This window comes from Homalodisca vitripennis, chromosome 1 (assembly GCF_021130785.1).
Source record: "Homalodisca vitripennis isolate AUS2020 chromosome 1, UT_GWSS_2.1, whole genome shotgun sequence".
In the NCBI taxonomy this organism is placed as follows: Eukaryota; Metazoa; Arthropoda; class Insecta; order Hemiptera; family Cicadellidae; genus Homalodisca; species Homalodisca vitripennis.
The window spans coordinates 55,284,789-55,301,733 of record NC_060207.1 but is presented as its reverse complement, the minus strand read 5'-3'; the positions used below and the strand labels follow the sequence as shown (position 1 = coordinate 55,301,733).

Here is a 16,945-nt window from a genome sequence, read left to right as displayed (position 1 = left end):
ACAAACATAAAATATATTACTTACAATAGATAATATTGGTTATTAATATGGAATCGAGTGTGTTAATAAATGCTATATTTGGGTTATATTTATGGTATTAATACTAATCTGGAGAAGGAAGTTGACACCGGCACCAGCACCATTGGCTAATAGGTAAACAGTAAAGCAGTGAGACAGAGGTTAGGGTTTGGCATGCGGCCAGCGAGCCTTTAGATCCTTTGTCTGTTGTGGATTATTTCTGATTAATAAATTTGCCACATAATAGGGATTTGTATAATTATGAGATTTTAATACTCTAGGGGCCTGCAGGCATCCAATGACAGTATTTATTGGTAGAAATCTATGTGTGACAGAGGTAACAATTATTTTTCTTTATAAAGCAAGATTGTCGGATATCTTTAGTGTTACTTTAAACACCTTAATAACTAAGGTTTGTACAGTCATTAATGGATATAAAATAAATGCGCAAGCCCCTCCCCATACTATGAGTTTAATGTTCAATGCAGTGGCATCATTTTACTTCACCCAATCTGGAAAAGCTGTGTACTTTGATTAAAAAATTATAGCCGTCATTTTAAGGATAATGGTAGTGTCACTTTTGTTGATTCCATGGACATGGGTGAGACAACACTTACAGCAGACATGTATTGCAAACCACTAAACAAAGTAAGAGGTGTGTTTCAAAGTAGAAAATTGTCGTCCAACGTAATTTTCTTTTACGAAACATGATTCCTACACTGCTGCCTTAACCAAGATTTTTGGAATTTTGGGCATCCTCAGTACCAATTCCTTAAAACCAAAAAGAAGAAATATCCGGCTTGCCCAGAACCAACCCACTCATGTTTGAAACCCCTAACTCTTCAAACATCAGGAGAGGGCAAGAAACTTGGCACATAGGAATATTTTTCTATTATCTTTTTCACAACAATGACATCTTAACTACAATTTAAATTCATTTAAAACTCCCATTATTCATTGCATTGTTGATTTCATATTTCCCTTTGACCTGAAAGCGCACTCTTACAAATTTGAAAGGATCTCCACAATTTAATTGCTATCCCAGGGAAAATAGGACTAGATAGTTTAAGGGGACTAAGCAAGGCCTAGACAGTATAAATGACTATACAATTTAAGAGAAATTACTGTTGTAACGTTTTGCTATTCAGCATGATAGCTAGTCTCAGCTGGTTTGTTTCTTGTTTATTGGCACAGCTGAGATCCAACAATCAATCAGCCATCGGTATTTTGCTCTGGGCTATTCATGACAAGAGAGCAGTTTGCTAGAGAGACTCAACAATAGTCACTCACTCCCTTAGGGAAGGGAACTTGAATGTTTTGTTTCCCTGTACAATAGTCTCTTATTTCATTACTTAATGATAGTTTGAATTTTAGTCATTAACCTGAGCTCTCTAAAAACGTCTTTAATAATTCCCTAAAGCTGGATCTCAATTTTGCCAAAATGTTGCCAACTATTTCTTTTGATACCAATATACTTACAATGCTTTGTTGCAAAGCTGTCTCATAAATATGTAATCAAATCGGAGCATTAAAAACCATTCTCAAGAGCAGGGCTCTTGTGGCAACCATATTGATTCTAGTTCTAAAAGAACAGTGTTAAACTTCAAATACTTTTGCACCCTTATTTTTTGTTTAAAAACTATGTGAAATGTCTCATTTAAAAAATAAGATCAATATGTGTCCAAATAAAAAATAATCAGTTTTCATCTTGATTATTAAGAAAAAATCAGTGAAAATCTAAAACTACTTTTAACTTATTTCGATTTTAAAGTGACAGTACTGGCAGTAAGTATTAAAACTTTTCAAATTTCCTCATGTGATAATTCACTTTCAAGTCCAAGACATATTTATTGTGAATGTTCAGTTCATCTCCATTTCACTTTCTGCCTAGTGTAGCTTCTGAATATCTGATGAAACAATGTACACTCCACTTCATTTTGTAGTCTGGGTGTCCCTGATGTCGAAATGATTCAAGAGTTCGTTTTGAGTTTCTCTGTCATCAACTTGTTTTATCATTTCAGCAGGATGTAGACATTTCAGACAGGAACCAAATCTGTGACATCATCAGATTTCAGATCCTGCACTAAGTGGAAGGTGAAATTGAACTGAACCGAACATTGCATTGAATCCAACCTTCCTATCATAGCTAAATATTTACTAATGTTTTAAAAGTTGTTAAATAAAATAAATCTCTCATGTCATTTTTGGCAACATCACGGCAACTCTTTTTCAATTCATGTTCAAAAACAAACGACCAACAATAATTAGGTTTTGTGACATAAAATATCAGTATGAGATTGTAGTTAAATGACTAATTTCTAAATTCAACAGTTGCATAAACTTTTAATGATTAATATAGACATAAAAAGAATTAAATTTACATTTACAAAAGTATTATCATAAACGTAGATTTTATTGGTGCATTATTTCTTTTAGGTTACATTGTGGACACAAGGTCTCACGTTCATTAACATTGTAAAAAATAAATTAACATGCATAATTTTGAAGTAAATATTTAATGTTATCTGTGAATAGTATACTGGGTTGTAAGTAATTATTTGGTTTATGTGTTGAAATTTGAGTTACGATTATCATGTGACATTAAGTTACAGTATGTTTATCTTAACTAGACTTACTTATATTTTGAGATGACCTAGATTTTTATCAAAGGACCTTATAAGTATTAAGTGTTTTTTAATTCTTAAACTTTTACTCTTAAAGCAATATTTAAACTTTAAATAAATTTAAAATATTAGATACAAAATTATTCTCTAATCCCATTCTCAAAATAACAATGTTAAGTACTTATCTAAACATTGTTACCAACATGTGATACACAAAGAAAGTAAATAATCATACTTATAACCCGTTAAGAAATTATAACAATAATCACAATCAATATATTATTTATATTGTTTGTTACTGAAATATAATACAAATGAGTAAATACGTGGTATTTAATTCCAATAATGACATTTTTCAAATTTAAAAACTTTTTGGTATAAAAGTCATTTATTTTTATGACATTTGGGAGATACAGGAACTCGTCACTTCAAAAACTTGGAACTAATTTTTGTGATTTGTTGTACTATAGATTTTTGTAAAATTTACCAAAGTTTCTTTTTTTAGAAAAGCTGATGTCATCTGAAGGAAGAGAACTGAGAAGAGCATTGTTTTCTCTGAAGCAAATATTTCAGGTAAATGTAAACATGTTTTAATTGGTTAGTTTTTAAATCTTAAAGGGCATCCCATGAACAGTCAATTGAAAATATTAATTAGCAGCATAGATATAATTTAATATAATATTAAAGTCTTATTGGGATGATGAACAATGTACTAAGAAACGAGTTTGGGAAAATAGAAGTAAAACAAAAGGTGTGTCACGGGGGGAAGTCCTCAAAAATTAGCTTTACTTTTTTCAGTTGGTATAAAAAAGTTGGAGGTTGCCAGCTGGAGATGAAAAACTTAAAAAAAGACTTTAATTCTCTTCACAGCTTTAAATGTTTATGCCATTGGTACTTATTTCAATATCTTTAAAATAATATCCAACTTAGACCTAGGCTTCATTTTTTCCACCAACTCTGAATAGGATGTGTTATTAGGATATGAGAAGTACTCTATAGTAAAAAAGAAACAGAACATATAACAACATTGTGAAAGAAATGTACTTTATAAGTTAAAGTAAAACTGTCCCATGGCTATTAAATTATCTCCATGAGTAACAAATTTTCAAAATATATAAAAAATTTTAATAAGTAAACAAATAAGTAATTAATATTTGACACATTTTATAAATTATCTCCCTTGTAGAACTTATAGCGGCACAGTTATTATAGAAATAAATTTATCCTGCTACATAGGCTAGTAGGGTTTAGTTTGGTATTTGTTTATGTTTATCCAGTATTTATATTGTACTAGCTGTTTCCCGCGGCTTTGCACGCTTTTCGTAAGCTTTGCCCGTGTATGTGAACTTCTGGTTTAATTTAATTATATTTGCAACGCCGATGTAGAGTTTGCCTTGTTGCCACGATCAAGAAAATCTGTTTATGTTTATAGCCATTGTGCACGTACATGTACTTTATTGTAAAGTGGTCAAACACTCAAACTTTAAGTTCAATCAGAAATGTATCTTAAAGACATAATAAACTTAGCGCCTTCAAATAGTGTTTGGCTATGTAATATACGTAATTGTCTCGTAGTTGCAGTTTATAGTGTGCAGGCGCTTTTAAACCTTTTATCTTTTGCAGCACCGGTTGGTGGTGAGTTACATCAATGGGCATAGCTTATAAACCTTCTCCGTGGAAAAATACGTATACATACAAATTTTCATAATGGTCTGTCTAATATTTTGCGATTCCATAAAGGACAAACACACAAACATTCATATATATATATATATATATTCATATATATATATATATATATATATATATAAATATATATATATATATAGATTGGTGTTTAATTTAACTGTACAATACAAAATAGTAAGTGTTAGCGTAGGTCCAATGTAATGTAGGTTTTACATTTTTGTTTCTTAGCTCAAACTCTTATTACTCTTAAATAAGGCTCAAAGCCTTACAAAATTATCATACTATACAATACAAATACTATATAATATTAGGATTGGATTGGATGTCTTTGTTAAATGAATATAACAATGAAATATGTTTCAACAGGAAGACAAAGACTTGGTGCACGAGTTTGTTCAGAACGATGGACTTGCATGTCTCATCAAGGTGGGCTCTGATGCGGACCAGAACTACCAAAACTACATCCTTAGAGGTTTGTGATCAGTGTTTGTTTTAATTACTTTTAAAACAAAAGATACCAAGAGTGTCTAAAGAAAGGTCTCCATAGTACTGTAATTATTCTACTGATAATGAAGAGTCTAGGCCACAAATTTCCAAGATAATAAAGTGTAGTTCAGCAGCTTTTTGAACATTAGAAAATCTTACGCACATAAGTAAATGAATCCAGAAAAACACCTATGAAGTTATTAGGACAAGACTTGGGACAAAAAAGAGAGATCTAAAAATTATAACATGCTAGTTAAACTGGAAAAAATGAAGTGGAAATCAGCTAAGAACATATAGAAACTTCCAGAACAGGTGGGTAGCTTCCAAGAACCAACATATGATATGACCAGCTGCAGCAACATAGGAGGAACCTCACCAAGGTCCAAAAAAACTTCAAGGTGCAAATATTACAGGCCTATTTAATGACTAAATATACATTTTTTCAGATTATAAAGTTATTTTTATCTCACTAAAATTTAAAAAAATAACAGAACAAGACAGTTTATATTCTTGAGGTATGACAACTTTTTATACTAATTAATTAAACCTCGATCTGTTGAGAATGTCAGTATCATTATCCAATCTTTCTTTCTCTCTCTCTAGGGTATGTAACTAACATTTGCTTTTTGTAGTGTGCAATCATCCCACACCCCAAAAAATACCAGGTCACAGCACAGACAAGTGGAAGAAGGTTGTGTCAGTACAGATGAGATCACTGGGTCAGCATACATCACAGCAGATTGTAGACTGTTAATGGGTGTAGTGACATTGGCTCACACGGCCTGATGTAACCCTGGCTCTCTCAATGGTTGCGGATTGCACAGAGACAAGCGTTCAATGATCCGAGCTTGACACTCAGATGGTCTGAGTCATCAGTACAGTAATGTTTGTGATGTACATTTATCTCTTCTACTGACCTCTTCATGATGATACGGATCTATCTTTCTCTTAATGTCACTTTCAATTTGCGTCTTCTCAGTGTCCTTGATTGTTTTGCTTGTTGAAGTCCATTCCTTCTTAGTATATATATTTTATATCAGTTGCATAACTAAGAGATGATAGAAACTCCCTATCAAATTTATTTTGTTGGACATGGCGGAAAGAGGATTCAGTACTCCCAATCCTCCTTGTTATGGACATCAACAAGCCTATTACTAGAAAGCCTTTTTACTAGTAATAGGCTTTTACTAAAAAAGTACTGCAGTATTTTTTTATTACATTTCTGTTGTTTTATCTATATTCTGTATGAACAATGTCATCCAATGCTAAAATCTGTTGCCACTTTGAAACATTCTGTCTATGTTCTATATGATGACAAACAAGGCAAGCAGTAATTATATATAACGCAAGATTAGTAATACATTTTTTCTATTAAATCCACTCTGACTATAGTAACTAAAATATACATTATATTTAAGTTAAATTCATCAAAATTATTAAACATGAAAATTGAAAATGTAATTCAGCCTACAATTTTAAGCAAGAGCTTAGAGAAGTGTTGTTATTTTTGTATAACCACATAGTACTACTCATCATCACATATTTCTGCCATGCAATGTACATAAAGATTAAAGGTCTGTTTTCTCATGAAGTCATATATATTATCTACATCAAATTTGAATGACCGCTTAAACAAATAAAAAAAAGGTTTTTTTGCTTGAAAGTGATCCTGTTATCCAAAAGAGAATTCAATATTTGTTTAAAGTTAAGTGAATTAAGAGGTAAATCTGTGATTGCAGCATTAATTAAGGAAACTAAGACAAAATTACTGGATAAATTGTAATTCAATGATCCCAGAATCTTTACTTCACCTTGTATTTAAAAAATGTTAAGGTACATCTAGACTAGCAAATTTCTTCTTTATATTAAAAAAAATTATTTTCAGTCTTTTTGTTTGTTTGGACACTTCTAAAAAGTGGCTATTTTTTAATGTTGTTGAAGAAAAGGAAATTATATCCTGTCTTCATAACTCTACTATGTAAAATATAATTAAAATTATTCTGAATCTTTCCATAAGAGATTGAATACAACTTTGAGGAAATAAATAATTCAGACACAAAATAAGAGTTAGATCATACAATGCTTTTACAGACCTTAAATAAATACATACTTTATTTCTTAACTAGAAACAGATATAACAATGATTTACAGTCAGAAAACCTTTTATTTTAGTACTCCTCTATTGCCCCGTCTCAAAACAAAGTAGGATAAGATCTTAATCAAAACTAATTCAGTAATGTATGATGAAACTTCTCACCCTAATCCAGACTTTACTAGAATTAGTGTCTAGTTGCTTGTCCTAAATCAAGGTTTAATTCTTGACTTGATTAAAATATAATTGGAATTACATCCTTATATGACTTCAAACAGGTTTTCTCCTTAAAATCTGTTTTATTTTTTTATCAAATCGTGATCTAAACTTTTCATGGAGAACTGAAGTTCCACACTAACTTGCAGATTAGTTGCAGATAGATTGGCCTGTCTTGGCTTCCAAGTTCTGGCTGGTGGTCAACACCGCTCTGAAACTGCTCCTGACTTGCAGCATATCTATAGTCCCCAAAATTATAAACATCTTTATATGTTTCAGCCCTTGGCCAGTTGATTCTATATATGGATGGGATGAATGATGTAGCTTTACTCTTTAGTGGTCTCCAAATTTCAACTGATGGCAAAGACATCTCTGAAACTGCTCCTGACTTGCAGCATATCTAAGTTCCCCAACAATATAGATCTCGATATGTTTCAGCCCTTGGTCAGGTGATGCTATATGTGGATGGAATGAACGGTGTGATGGAGCACAGCCCAACAGTCCAGTGGCTCTACACACTAGTGGCCTCCAAGTTCCGGCTGGTGGTCAAGACAGCTCTGAAACTGCTCCTGGTGTTTGTGGAATATGTAGAGACCAACAGTGTGCTTCTGGTCAAGGCCATTCAGTCAGTGGATTCTACTCAAGGTATTCGTTACTTATTTATGCACAATATGAAATACAAGTTTGGATTATCTGATGAATTTATTGAAAGAGAATAGGGAATGGTTTATGCATAATACTGATCTCAGAAGAGTTTGGTAAGTTAACCTACTAACCTACTTTCAATAATTTTTAAATTTAAACATATAATAGAAAATAGTATGTTTATTGTGTTGGTGCTTTTTAACATATTTTCTCAGTGATGTATCACTACATAATCTTTTAGATGTAGATTTCATCAACTTCTAGAAGTCGTGAAACTTAAACAGAGATTAAAATAAGGAAATCAACAATCGGCACTTAAAATATTGACCTAAGCGTTATTGTCTAGTAATTATATACTCTGCATGAAACTATTATTCATAATTTGATAAAATTTAAAAACAAGTAATCAATTTTTTTCATTCACTACCAGTATTTTTCTCTAATTTGGAAACAGGATTTTTCCGGACATTTCCGTTTATAGAGTTAGTGAAGTTGACAAACAACATGTAGGTTGTGATTCCTGACTTAGGCGTGCCACAACGCTTTGGTAAGATTTGTTTATTTTAACCTAATTTGTAATATTATGTATTAGGTTAGTTCTTTACCTGAAGAAGAGATCAGATTGCAGATCTCGAAACGTAGTGTTACTGATTTATTGTTTCACTGAACGATGGCAAATGTCCGGAAAAATCCTGTTTCCTTCACAATTAATATATAATTCCCACTATAAGTTTGTAAGTTCATATTTCTACACTTGATGTAAAGCTTCTCCTCGATGAAATCAATGTTTTGCAGGCAATGCTCTGTGGAGCAATGTCATGCGGCTGATGAAGGAGTACGATGCGGCTGATACAGAGCTGCTGATCTATGCCACATCCCTCATCAACAAGACCCTCAACGGCCTCCCTGACCAGGACACCTACTATGACCAGGTGGACGCCTTGGAAGAGCAAGGGTTCGAGAACATCATCAGAAGGTTTGTTCATCCATTATTCTTTCCAAGTTGAACTTTAAATGTGCATATTTATTATTTTTTTTTTTTTTATTGAAACCAGCATTTTTAAGTATCATAATGTTTAAATATAAAATATAATTATATATTTAAAGTTTAATATTGACATTGATAATTTTAAAGGATGAAAAGATATTTATCAGTAACACAAAATAATCTAAAATGTCTGAAAATCTGTAATTTATTTTTGTCTGTGTGTTTCTTTGAGTCTCTTCTACAACAAAACTATAGTATTTCAATTTCCCAGATTGTTTCTATTTCTGGAACACTGACATTATTTCTTTATATTAAAAATGTTCTGTTCTCTAAATTTTAATGTTTCAGAGTCTTATTGTAAATAGTTAACAAATAAATAAAAGTTATACTACTTTTGGATAAAAACATATAGCACGTTTACCAGATATACTAACTAGTAGTCCTAAAATAACAGGAGTTACATTACAATTTAATTTATATAAAGCAAATAGTGTACAAATGATAACGTTAAGTTTTAAAATTCATTTTCAGTTTTTATGTCAACAACAATGAAAAAATTATTTATTTTTTTATGCCCTTTAATCTTTGAAAATTCATAACTTGAACACTTTTGACATTTTTATGAAAGATGTACTATTTTATAAAGAGTACTATTTTGGAGCAAGTAATATTAGAACTTTATGAAGATTGGAAGTTCCACATTAGTCACATTTTGGAGCTCTTAAAGTCCTTATCCTGGATATTTAGTTTTATAAACCACCATTTAAAACGTTTGATTTTTTTAATACAGATTTAATTGAGCACACTTATTACTGGGATATGTTTAGAAGGCAAGTTGTCAATATTGAAAAAGTTCTTACTTTATGGTTATTCAATTCATAACCACTTGTAACTCGTCATAGGTACATGTCAAAGCAAGGAACAGATCTGGACCTGTTGAGACAGTTCCAGATCTATGAGGCGGTGTTGCAACATGAGGATGGAGAGCAGAAGGGAGCACCTCTCAAACAGTTGGATGAGACCATCAGGTGAGACACTGTGCTGGTAGAATTAACCAATCACCATTATAATATCCAAACTCAGGTTATAAGTTTTGTATTGCCTTTGATTATATAATATGAGAAGATCCAATTCTAAAATCTGTTGCTGAATGAAAAGTTCTGGCACACTATATATTGGCAAATAATAAGAACAGTAATTGAATATACAACAGAAAAGTAATTAACTTGTGACATTATTTAAAATCTGACAATAACAAAAAGTACCAAATACAAACAATCAATTCATCAAAATGAGGTCCTTACTAGAAGGTTCAAATGGATTACAACACTATGGAAACAACATTAACTCTTTGACTAGTAATCCAGTTACGGATTCGGGAGCGCTCTACGTGCCTCCTACGGTAATCCCGATAGCCGTGCGGGAAGCACTATGACACTAAAAAGTTATCATAATAATGTTTCATCATGAATAATCTCTCGCTTGAATACGAAGTAGTTTTCTCCGTCCCATTAGATTGCAGTTGATTTTTTATTTCTTTCTTTCAGACCCAATTGACAGTATTCAGGCCATAGGACGGTATTCAATCAGTTGTTCCAAGTAATTAGCTGATTCTATTCTATTTGTGTAGTGAATTCAGATTGTAACCTTACTTTTCCATTACCGGTTGCTTTGGTTGTAAACATTTTGTTGTGTTTACCGTGGTAAATAAACATGGCTGTTTGTGTAATTACTGATAACGTAAAGTAGCATGAGAAAGACTTACAGACGAATTTTTGGCTAAGATGCTCCCCTGAGACTTACTGCTCGGCATTTTTCCACTACCATCCCTCCTGCAGATAAGAAGGACAAGCCTAAGAGAGCATGTCACGTGTGCAGATAAACCAGCATCGGCGAGCAGTGGCACCGCACCTGGACACAATTGCAACATTCTGCTTTGTGTATCTGACTGTTTTCTGGCCTTTCATACCATCAAAGATTTCTGAGGGACTGTTACTAACTTGTAACCTAACCTGTACAGTACCTTAGTATGTTTATAATATAATGCTGAATATTTTGTTTTTTTGTAAATATAATAACTTTTGTGCATAATTAGATTAATATCTGTATAAATACAAAAAAACTTCAAAAACGTTTAATTGAGTGGTTTTCATAACACATTTACTGCAGTAAACCCAAATCACCTAAAAAAAACTAAAATAAAAAACTCACTTTTTAGGGTATTCTTACTAAATAAAACACACCAGTGAAAGGGTTAATGTGCTAGCCAACAATCCTGAAATGCATTCAAGGCATCTTGTAAAGTGTCAAATGTATTATGTTAAAAATATTCCAGGAATTATTTTTACATTAAATGAAGTGGAAAGTTAAACAATTGAGATACAACAACCTGAATTTTAGTTTACTGTGACAGAAAATGTTGCATTTTAATTAAAAAAAATTGAATGTTTAAAAAGAAAGTTATCAATGTGTAGCTGATAAAAGTAATTTAATTTTTTATTGTTACAATACAAGAGTGGTTAAGCTTTTAAAGTGGTCTCCATGGCCTAATTAAACTATAATGATACCCTTGAAACAATAATTACAGTTATTTTATCATTATTAATGTTCATATTTACCCAGCACAAGATCAAAGCTCTGTTGGCTTATCTCTGATTGTACTGTATCAAAGTACGTGGTGCAAGACTGTCTGTCACTTTCACACTTTTGCTTGGTCAGTTCATTATGCTCAGTGCCACAACTATCCACTGAACCTGTAATACTTCTTTATTTTACCTGTAAACTCCATGAAAATGGAGTTCTCCCCAGCACTTGTGAGATTTATTGACATTGTTTCACAGATTATAAACAACAACAGACTCAGGTATGAAACTGCAATAGAATTCCTATATGACCCTGGCCTTAGTGTATTTGATATCTTAAGTTTACATTACCAGTCCAAATGTTTTATATCAGTGATCAGTTTTATCCCTTTGGGATTCATCAGACCATATTCTTTCTAGTCATGTTTTATTGACATCAGTATCAAGATCTACATGTAAATCTACACATTCAAATATTTACAAATAAATATATTTAAATAAAAATACCATTAACATAACATAAAAAGTACAAGCGGGTCCACTTTTACATTGATTGTACTTGTTACTATCACATTATGAGAAATTTGAAATTTGATTTAAGTCTTAATTGTAATTGTTTGTTGCCTGTGTGTCAGCAAAGCCTATCACTCCAGGGACTGACAAAATTTCATTTCTATTTGTCTGTCTGCACGATATTTCAGAAATGAATTGACCTATAGACTTGAAGTTTAGCATAAAATTTCATTTCTAAATGGGCAACACAAGCACAGATGATGGTGCTTGTTGCCCCATGAGATTTGGCTGAGCGATAGCAACCATGATGGCAACAAAATAACAAGTAAAATAAAAATAATGAAGTGGAAAAATAAATGTTAAAAGTGACAAGATTTTATTTCCGCACACTCTTGCGTTGTAGTACTCTCTCTTGCTCAATGGAACTTTATTAGCTGAACATTGCTATGAAACTTAATGAACAAAACTGGAAATGTATCAAGTGGCAAGACATCTTGAGAAAAATTTCATCTATAGGCTTTAAATTTTGTTGGAAACTTAATTTCTACATGGACAAAAATGAGTTCTATAATAGTGCAATGCCCAACTATGGAATTTGGCAGAACATCATTGAGGCCTATCGCACAGTAGGCAACACAGTTTCTCTTCTGTCTGCCATAGGGGTGTTAAAATTTCTTTTCTGTTTGATTGTATGTCCATAGAACATCTTGAGAAATAAAATGAGCAAGCATCTTGAGATCTGAAATTGTGCAAGCAACATCAACAAAGCCTGTTAAGCTACACATTGTGTGGGGTACTCCTATCTTGTTATTTTCATAACAATCTTTTGTAAAGATGATTGAACTAAATCTTAACTTCACCAGTGCTCACTTGCGTTCTCTCAAGCAAGAGGTGATTGGAGTTGCGTTGTAAGATCTGATTTTTTGTTTTCACTTATTTTGTATTGACATTTACAGAAGGTTGCATATGTATTTTAGATGTTTCTATTTAAAATGTTATTAGGTAATATAATGGAACTGGTTAATATCTAACTTAATGTTTCATACAGGAAGACATTACGTCACCGGAAGTGCCTGACTACGACTCTGAACCCTATTGAGAGACGCAAGTCTCGCCGTCACTCCACAGGCACTTCCCCCCTCCATCTTACCCTCAACTTGTCTCGAGCTGTCGATCTCGACCCTGACTCTCAGACTGACGAATATCACAATGGTATGTTCTATCGCCAACTTACTCTGGTTGTATTTTCAACACAGTTCAAACTTAAAAATTGTCTTTCAGAAATTGATTGATTTTTGTGGTTTCTTTTTGTGAATTAAATATGAAATATTTTTATAGCATTAGGTAATGGTTTTTGCTTTATAAGCTATTAATTCAATGTTAAATGTAAATAGACATATTATGCTTAAGCTTTTAAAAACCTTAAATAGAATGTCAAACCCAAATTACTTTCAGTTTATTAAACATTTTCATGTGTTGTTTTTCATACATCCACAGAAGTTTTAAATTTGACTACAGTAATTCATTATATGTAGCAATGATTCAGTCCTTAAAGATTACATTAAATGAGAAGCCTAATTACATTTTTTTCTGATATTGTAAATATTTCAATATAAATTTGAAGTATGTGTATGTCACTTTTACATAACTTTTACTGTTAAACAAAAAATACAAATTTAGATACATTAATATTATTAATTCACTCTGAAGGACAACTAGAGTGAATAAAAAATTCAGTGATTTCAAGAGATATTTGTTAAATTTAAAGAAGCATTTAATACACATTTTTCTATTGTGGTTTAGCTGTTTGTAATCGTTGATTGGAGTGGCTTTTAAAAAGTTGCTTACTTGACAATGAGCTTCATTAATTCCTTTACAACAAAGCTAAGCTAGGACTGTAGTGTGAGTGGCGTGAACTAACCTGAGAGTGCAGTGCCAGACGATCTGAGCGTGACTCCAGCACTGCGCAGACGCAGAGAGCGAGCCGACCGACAGAGGAGTTTCCTGCGAGAACAGCGTGAGGCAACACTGCGTGCCTCTCTGAGCAGCACCGACCAGTCAGGCAGCGAAGACGGTATTGCTGCTTTCCTTCACCACATTACTTCCTACACAATCATTTCTGAACCCCCACACAACCCATCAACTCCTAATACTAGCATGTTTAGTGCAGTGTAGTAATCCAGATATGTTTATGTTTATGCTAAATTTAATTTTTATTCAATTAGATTCCACAATATCAGATAGATCTCTTAGGGGCTGGATGACCACCCATAGACATGTCTAGCATAATTAAATTGGATAGTAGCCAACATGTTTGGGGTTCTTCTTACCTTAGGTATTATTACAAATTAGGTAATGATTCAGAGCCGTTATTAGACTGTACAGTCTATGAGTTGAGAGCCAATTTGCATTGTATAAGTGCACAATCTGGTATTTACTTACAATTGAAGGAATTTTTTCTAAGAAAGAAATCAATTGGCAGTCATGCTAGTTTTGGTGGAGGTCCAAATAGGAGGGTATCAAAAAAGTTAAAATATGGGATTATATTTTTCTCTGATCATATTTTTTATTGCTTGGCATGATTCAGTAATAATAATAATAATAATAATAATTTTTGTATGCCATTTCAGTTTTTACAAATCATTAACAATGTCAGAAATTAAGCACTCTGCCAGGTCACATAACGTCTTAATTACTACTTACTACTAAGAGCAACATCTGAAGGTAAAAACATCTAAACAATTTGAGACAAGAATGTAAATATTGAATAAAAATCTATGTTTAAAAGGTAATTTTAATTACACTAAAACATCCTTCCATGCTATAAAATGGGTTTTTAAGAGCCACGAATAAAACTTACTTTTTAATTTAGTAATTTCAGTGTCCATAGTATTCATAAATTTCAGCACATTGAATATTTTGAGAGACCAAACATGTGGATATTTAAGGTCTCACTTAAGCGGTTATATCCTATAACTGCATCATTTATTTCCTGGTATCATGTTGAGAATTAAACCATATTTATAAACAGATTGGAAATAAGCAAAGTAAGCTGTCTTCATGTAGGTTTGAGGTACTTACATCATTCAAACGTCTAATTATAAATATAACTCGGGACAATCTAGAACTTATGTACACTGTATGTGGACCCTAAGATACCTGACTGTTTATATAAATTCCCAAAAATTTTGCAGATTTACAGTTATTGTTTATTGAGGTTAGTGGTTTTCATCTTAAATAAAATTTTATATTTTTTTTCTTTTCCATTGTTCAATAAGTCCATTCTAATTAAACCAGGTGACTGCATCCCCAATGTCTTATCAACCAACTTCTCAAGCTCAAAGAAACTCTTACCGACATTAATAAAAGGTAGTGTCATCTGCATAAAGAATGGTTTTTACATTTGACTGCTAATGGTAAATCATTTATATGAATTATAAATAACAGAAGACCAAGGACTGAGCATTGAGGAACACCCCATTTCACAATAACCTCATCTGACCATTTACCATTAATTTATACCCTTTGTCAGCGATTTTCAAGGTAAGATTAAAAAACATGTAGTCACAAGTCCTGGAAAACCGTAGTTTTTATCAGTTTTGCTGTCAACACAGTCAAAGGCTTTCACACACAGAGGGGGGTCACACAGTGTAGCCTGGGCATATGTTTTATCTTCGAAAGTTAGATCAATTTGTCTGACTAAGTGATCTAATACACAAACAGTTGATTTTTCTTTTCTAAAGCCATACTAAATAGGATTTAAGAAATTATTTGATTCCAAAAAAGTGCTTATTTGTTCATATAATAGATTCTTTTAGTTTGCCTAACAAGGTAGTTATTGAAATAGGTCAGTAGCTTTGTGCCTGGTTTTTAGGGCCTTTTTTGTAGACCGGGCACACTTGAGAAACTAAGTATTTCTGGAAAATTGTCTTTATTTAGTAGATTATTAATACATTTTGCAAGAGGATCAGCTAGGCTTAGGGCTATGCTTATCAATAGATTATTTGACATGTTATAAACATAAATACTTTCGGATCTTTTCAGTTTTCTCAACAACAGTCAGAACATCTTTTGGTGTAATTTTTTTCCATCTAAAACTTACATTGGTATTATAATTTATCTCATCGAGAAGTTCACACCTATTACAAGTATAGTTATTTGTTTCTCAATCTACCATTTCACATATAAATAATAGTTATATTACTTCCAGACAACTATAAAAAAGAGACTTAAAATGGTAAATTCCACAATATACACATGGTTTTAACATTTATTTGTGTGTTTTACGGTTGGTTTTGAATTTGCCAGTCTAGGAAATATATGAAAAAAAGTATCATTTCATATTTTTAACCCTTTTAATACTCTTCCGTTTTCTACCTCCTCCTAAACTGCATGGCTAATGATCAATTTCTTTCTTTGGAGATATTCCTCTATTGATTTCAAGAAAAACCAGATTTTACGCTCATACAACGCAAATTTACTCTCGGCTACTGAACTAGTAGATCTCTTTGTTTCTCTGTTCACAGACATGAGAATCGTACCTTAACATACTGATATGCATGCACATATGCATATGCATACTCATTCTATACCTAATATTTTACAACCAGTATGGAAACTTTCAAAAATATATTGAACAAAACAATGGTGAAGTAAATAAAACTAGGTTGGAATGTATGTTATTCTCTAGTTCTGAAAGCTGACTATTTGGTAGATGTCAGATTATGGACTCAAACAATTCTTTCCCACCTGCTAGACTCACGTAGGTAGATTTTAATTTTTACTTCTGTGTTGTAGTCATTACTTTTTTTATTCCTGTTGTCTAACTTTTGAGAGTTAAAAAAAATCAATATTATGTTGCAAGTTGTAGCTAGTGAAGTAATGATGTTTGACAGTGAATGAGTGAGACGTTACATGTTGCGAGTCACATATATATTTTTGAGTCAATTTTGCTTATCAACAAAGTCATGAAAGTAAATAATTTCTTTCTTTAAAATAATGCATTTTTGTTTGAATGGAATATCTACCACATAAACAATGCTGCCAGCAAATTAACTGTACAAAACAGTTCGGCAAAGATTATGAAAATTAC

General features: G+C 32.2%; 1 protein-coding gene across 12 annotated transcripts in view; it reads left to right on the top strand.

Annotated features, from left to right (window-relative positions):
• The window catches only part of LOC124361680 (FH1/FH2 domain-containing protein 3), a 178,396-nt gene that overhangs the window by 122,358 nt on the left and 39,093 nt on the right, over window positions 1-16,945 (top strand). For 11 of the 12 annotated variants that reach the window (XR_006922390.1, XR_006922389.1, XR_006922393.1 and 8 more), the window contains 7 exons: window positions 3,148-3,215; window positions 4,698-4,803; window positions 7,564-7,770; window positions 8,566-8,746; window positions 9,661-9,786; window positions 12,902-13,065; window positions 13,787-13,927. Coding sequence is in view for 9 of the 12 variants with exons in the window: in XM_046815629.1 (XP_046671585.1) it covers window positions 3,148-3,215; window positions 4,698-4,803; window positions 7,564-7,770; window positions 8,566-8,746; window positions 9,661-9,786; window positions 12,902-13,065; window positions 13,787-13,927 (993 nt within the window). In the remaining 3 variants the exon portion in view is untranslated. The remainder of the gene's footprint in view (window positions 1-3,147; window positions 3,216-4,697; window positions 4,804-7,563; window positions 7,771-8,565; window positions 8,747-9,660; window positions 9,787-12,901; window positions 13,066-13,786; window positions 13,928-16,945) is intronic. The other variant, XM_046815671.1, reaches the window with a different exon arrangement.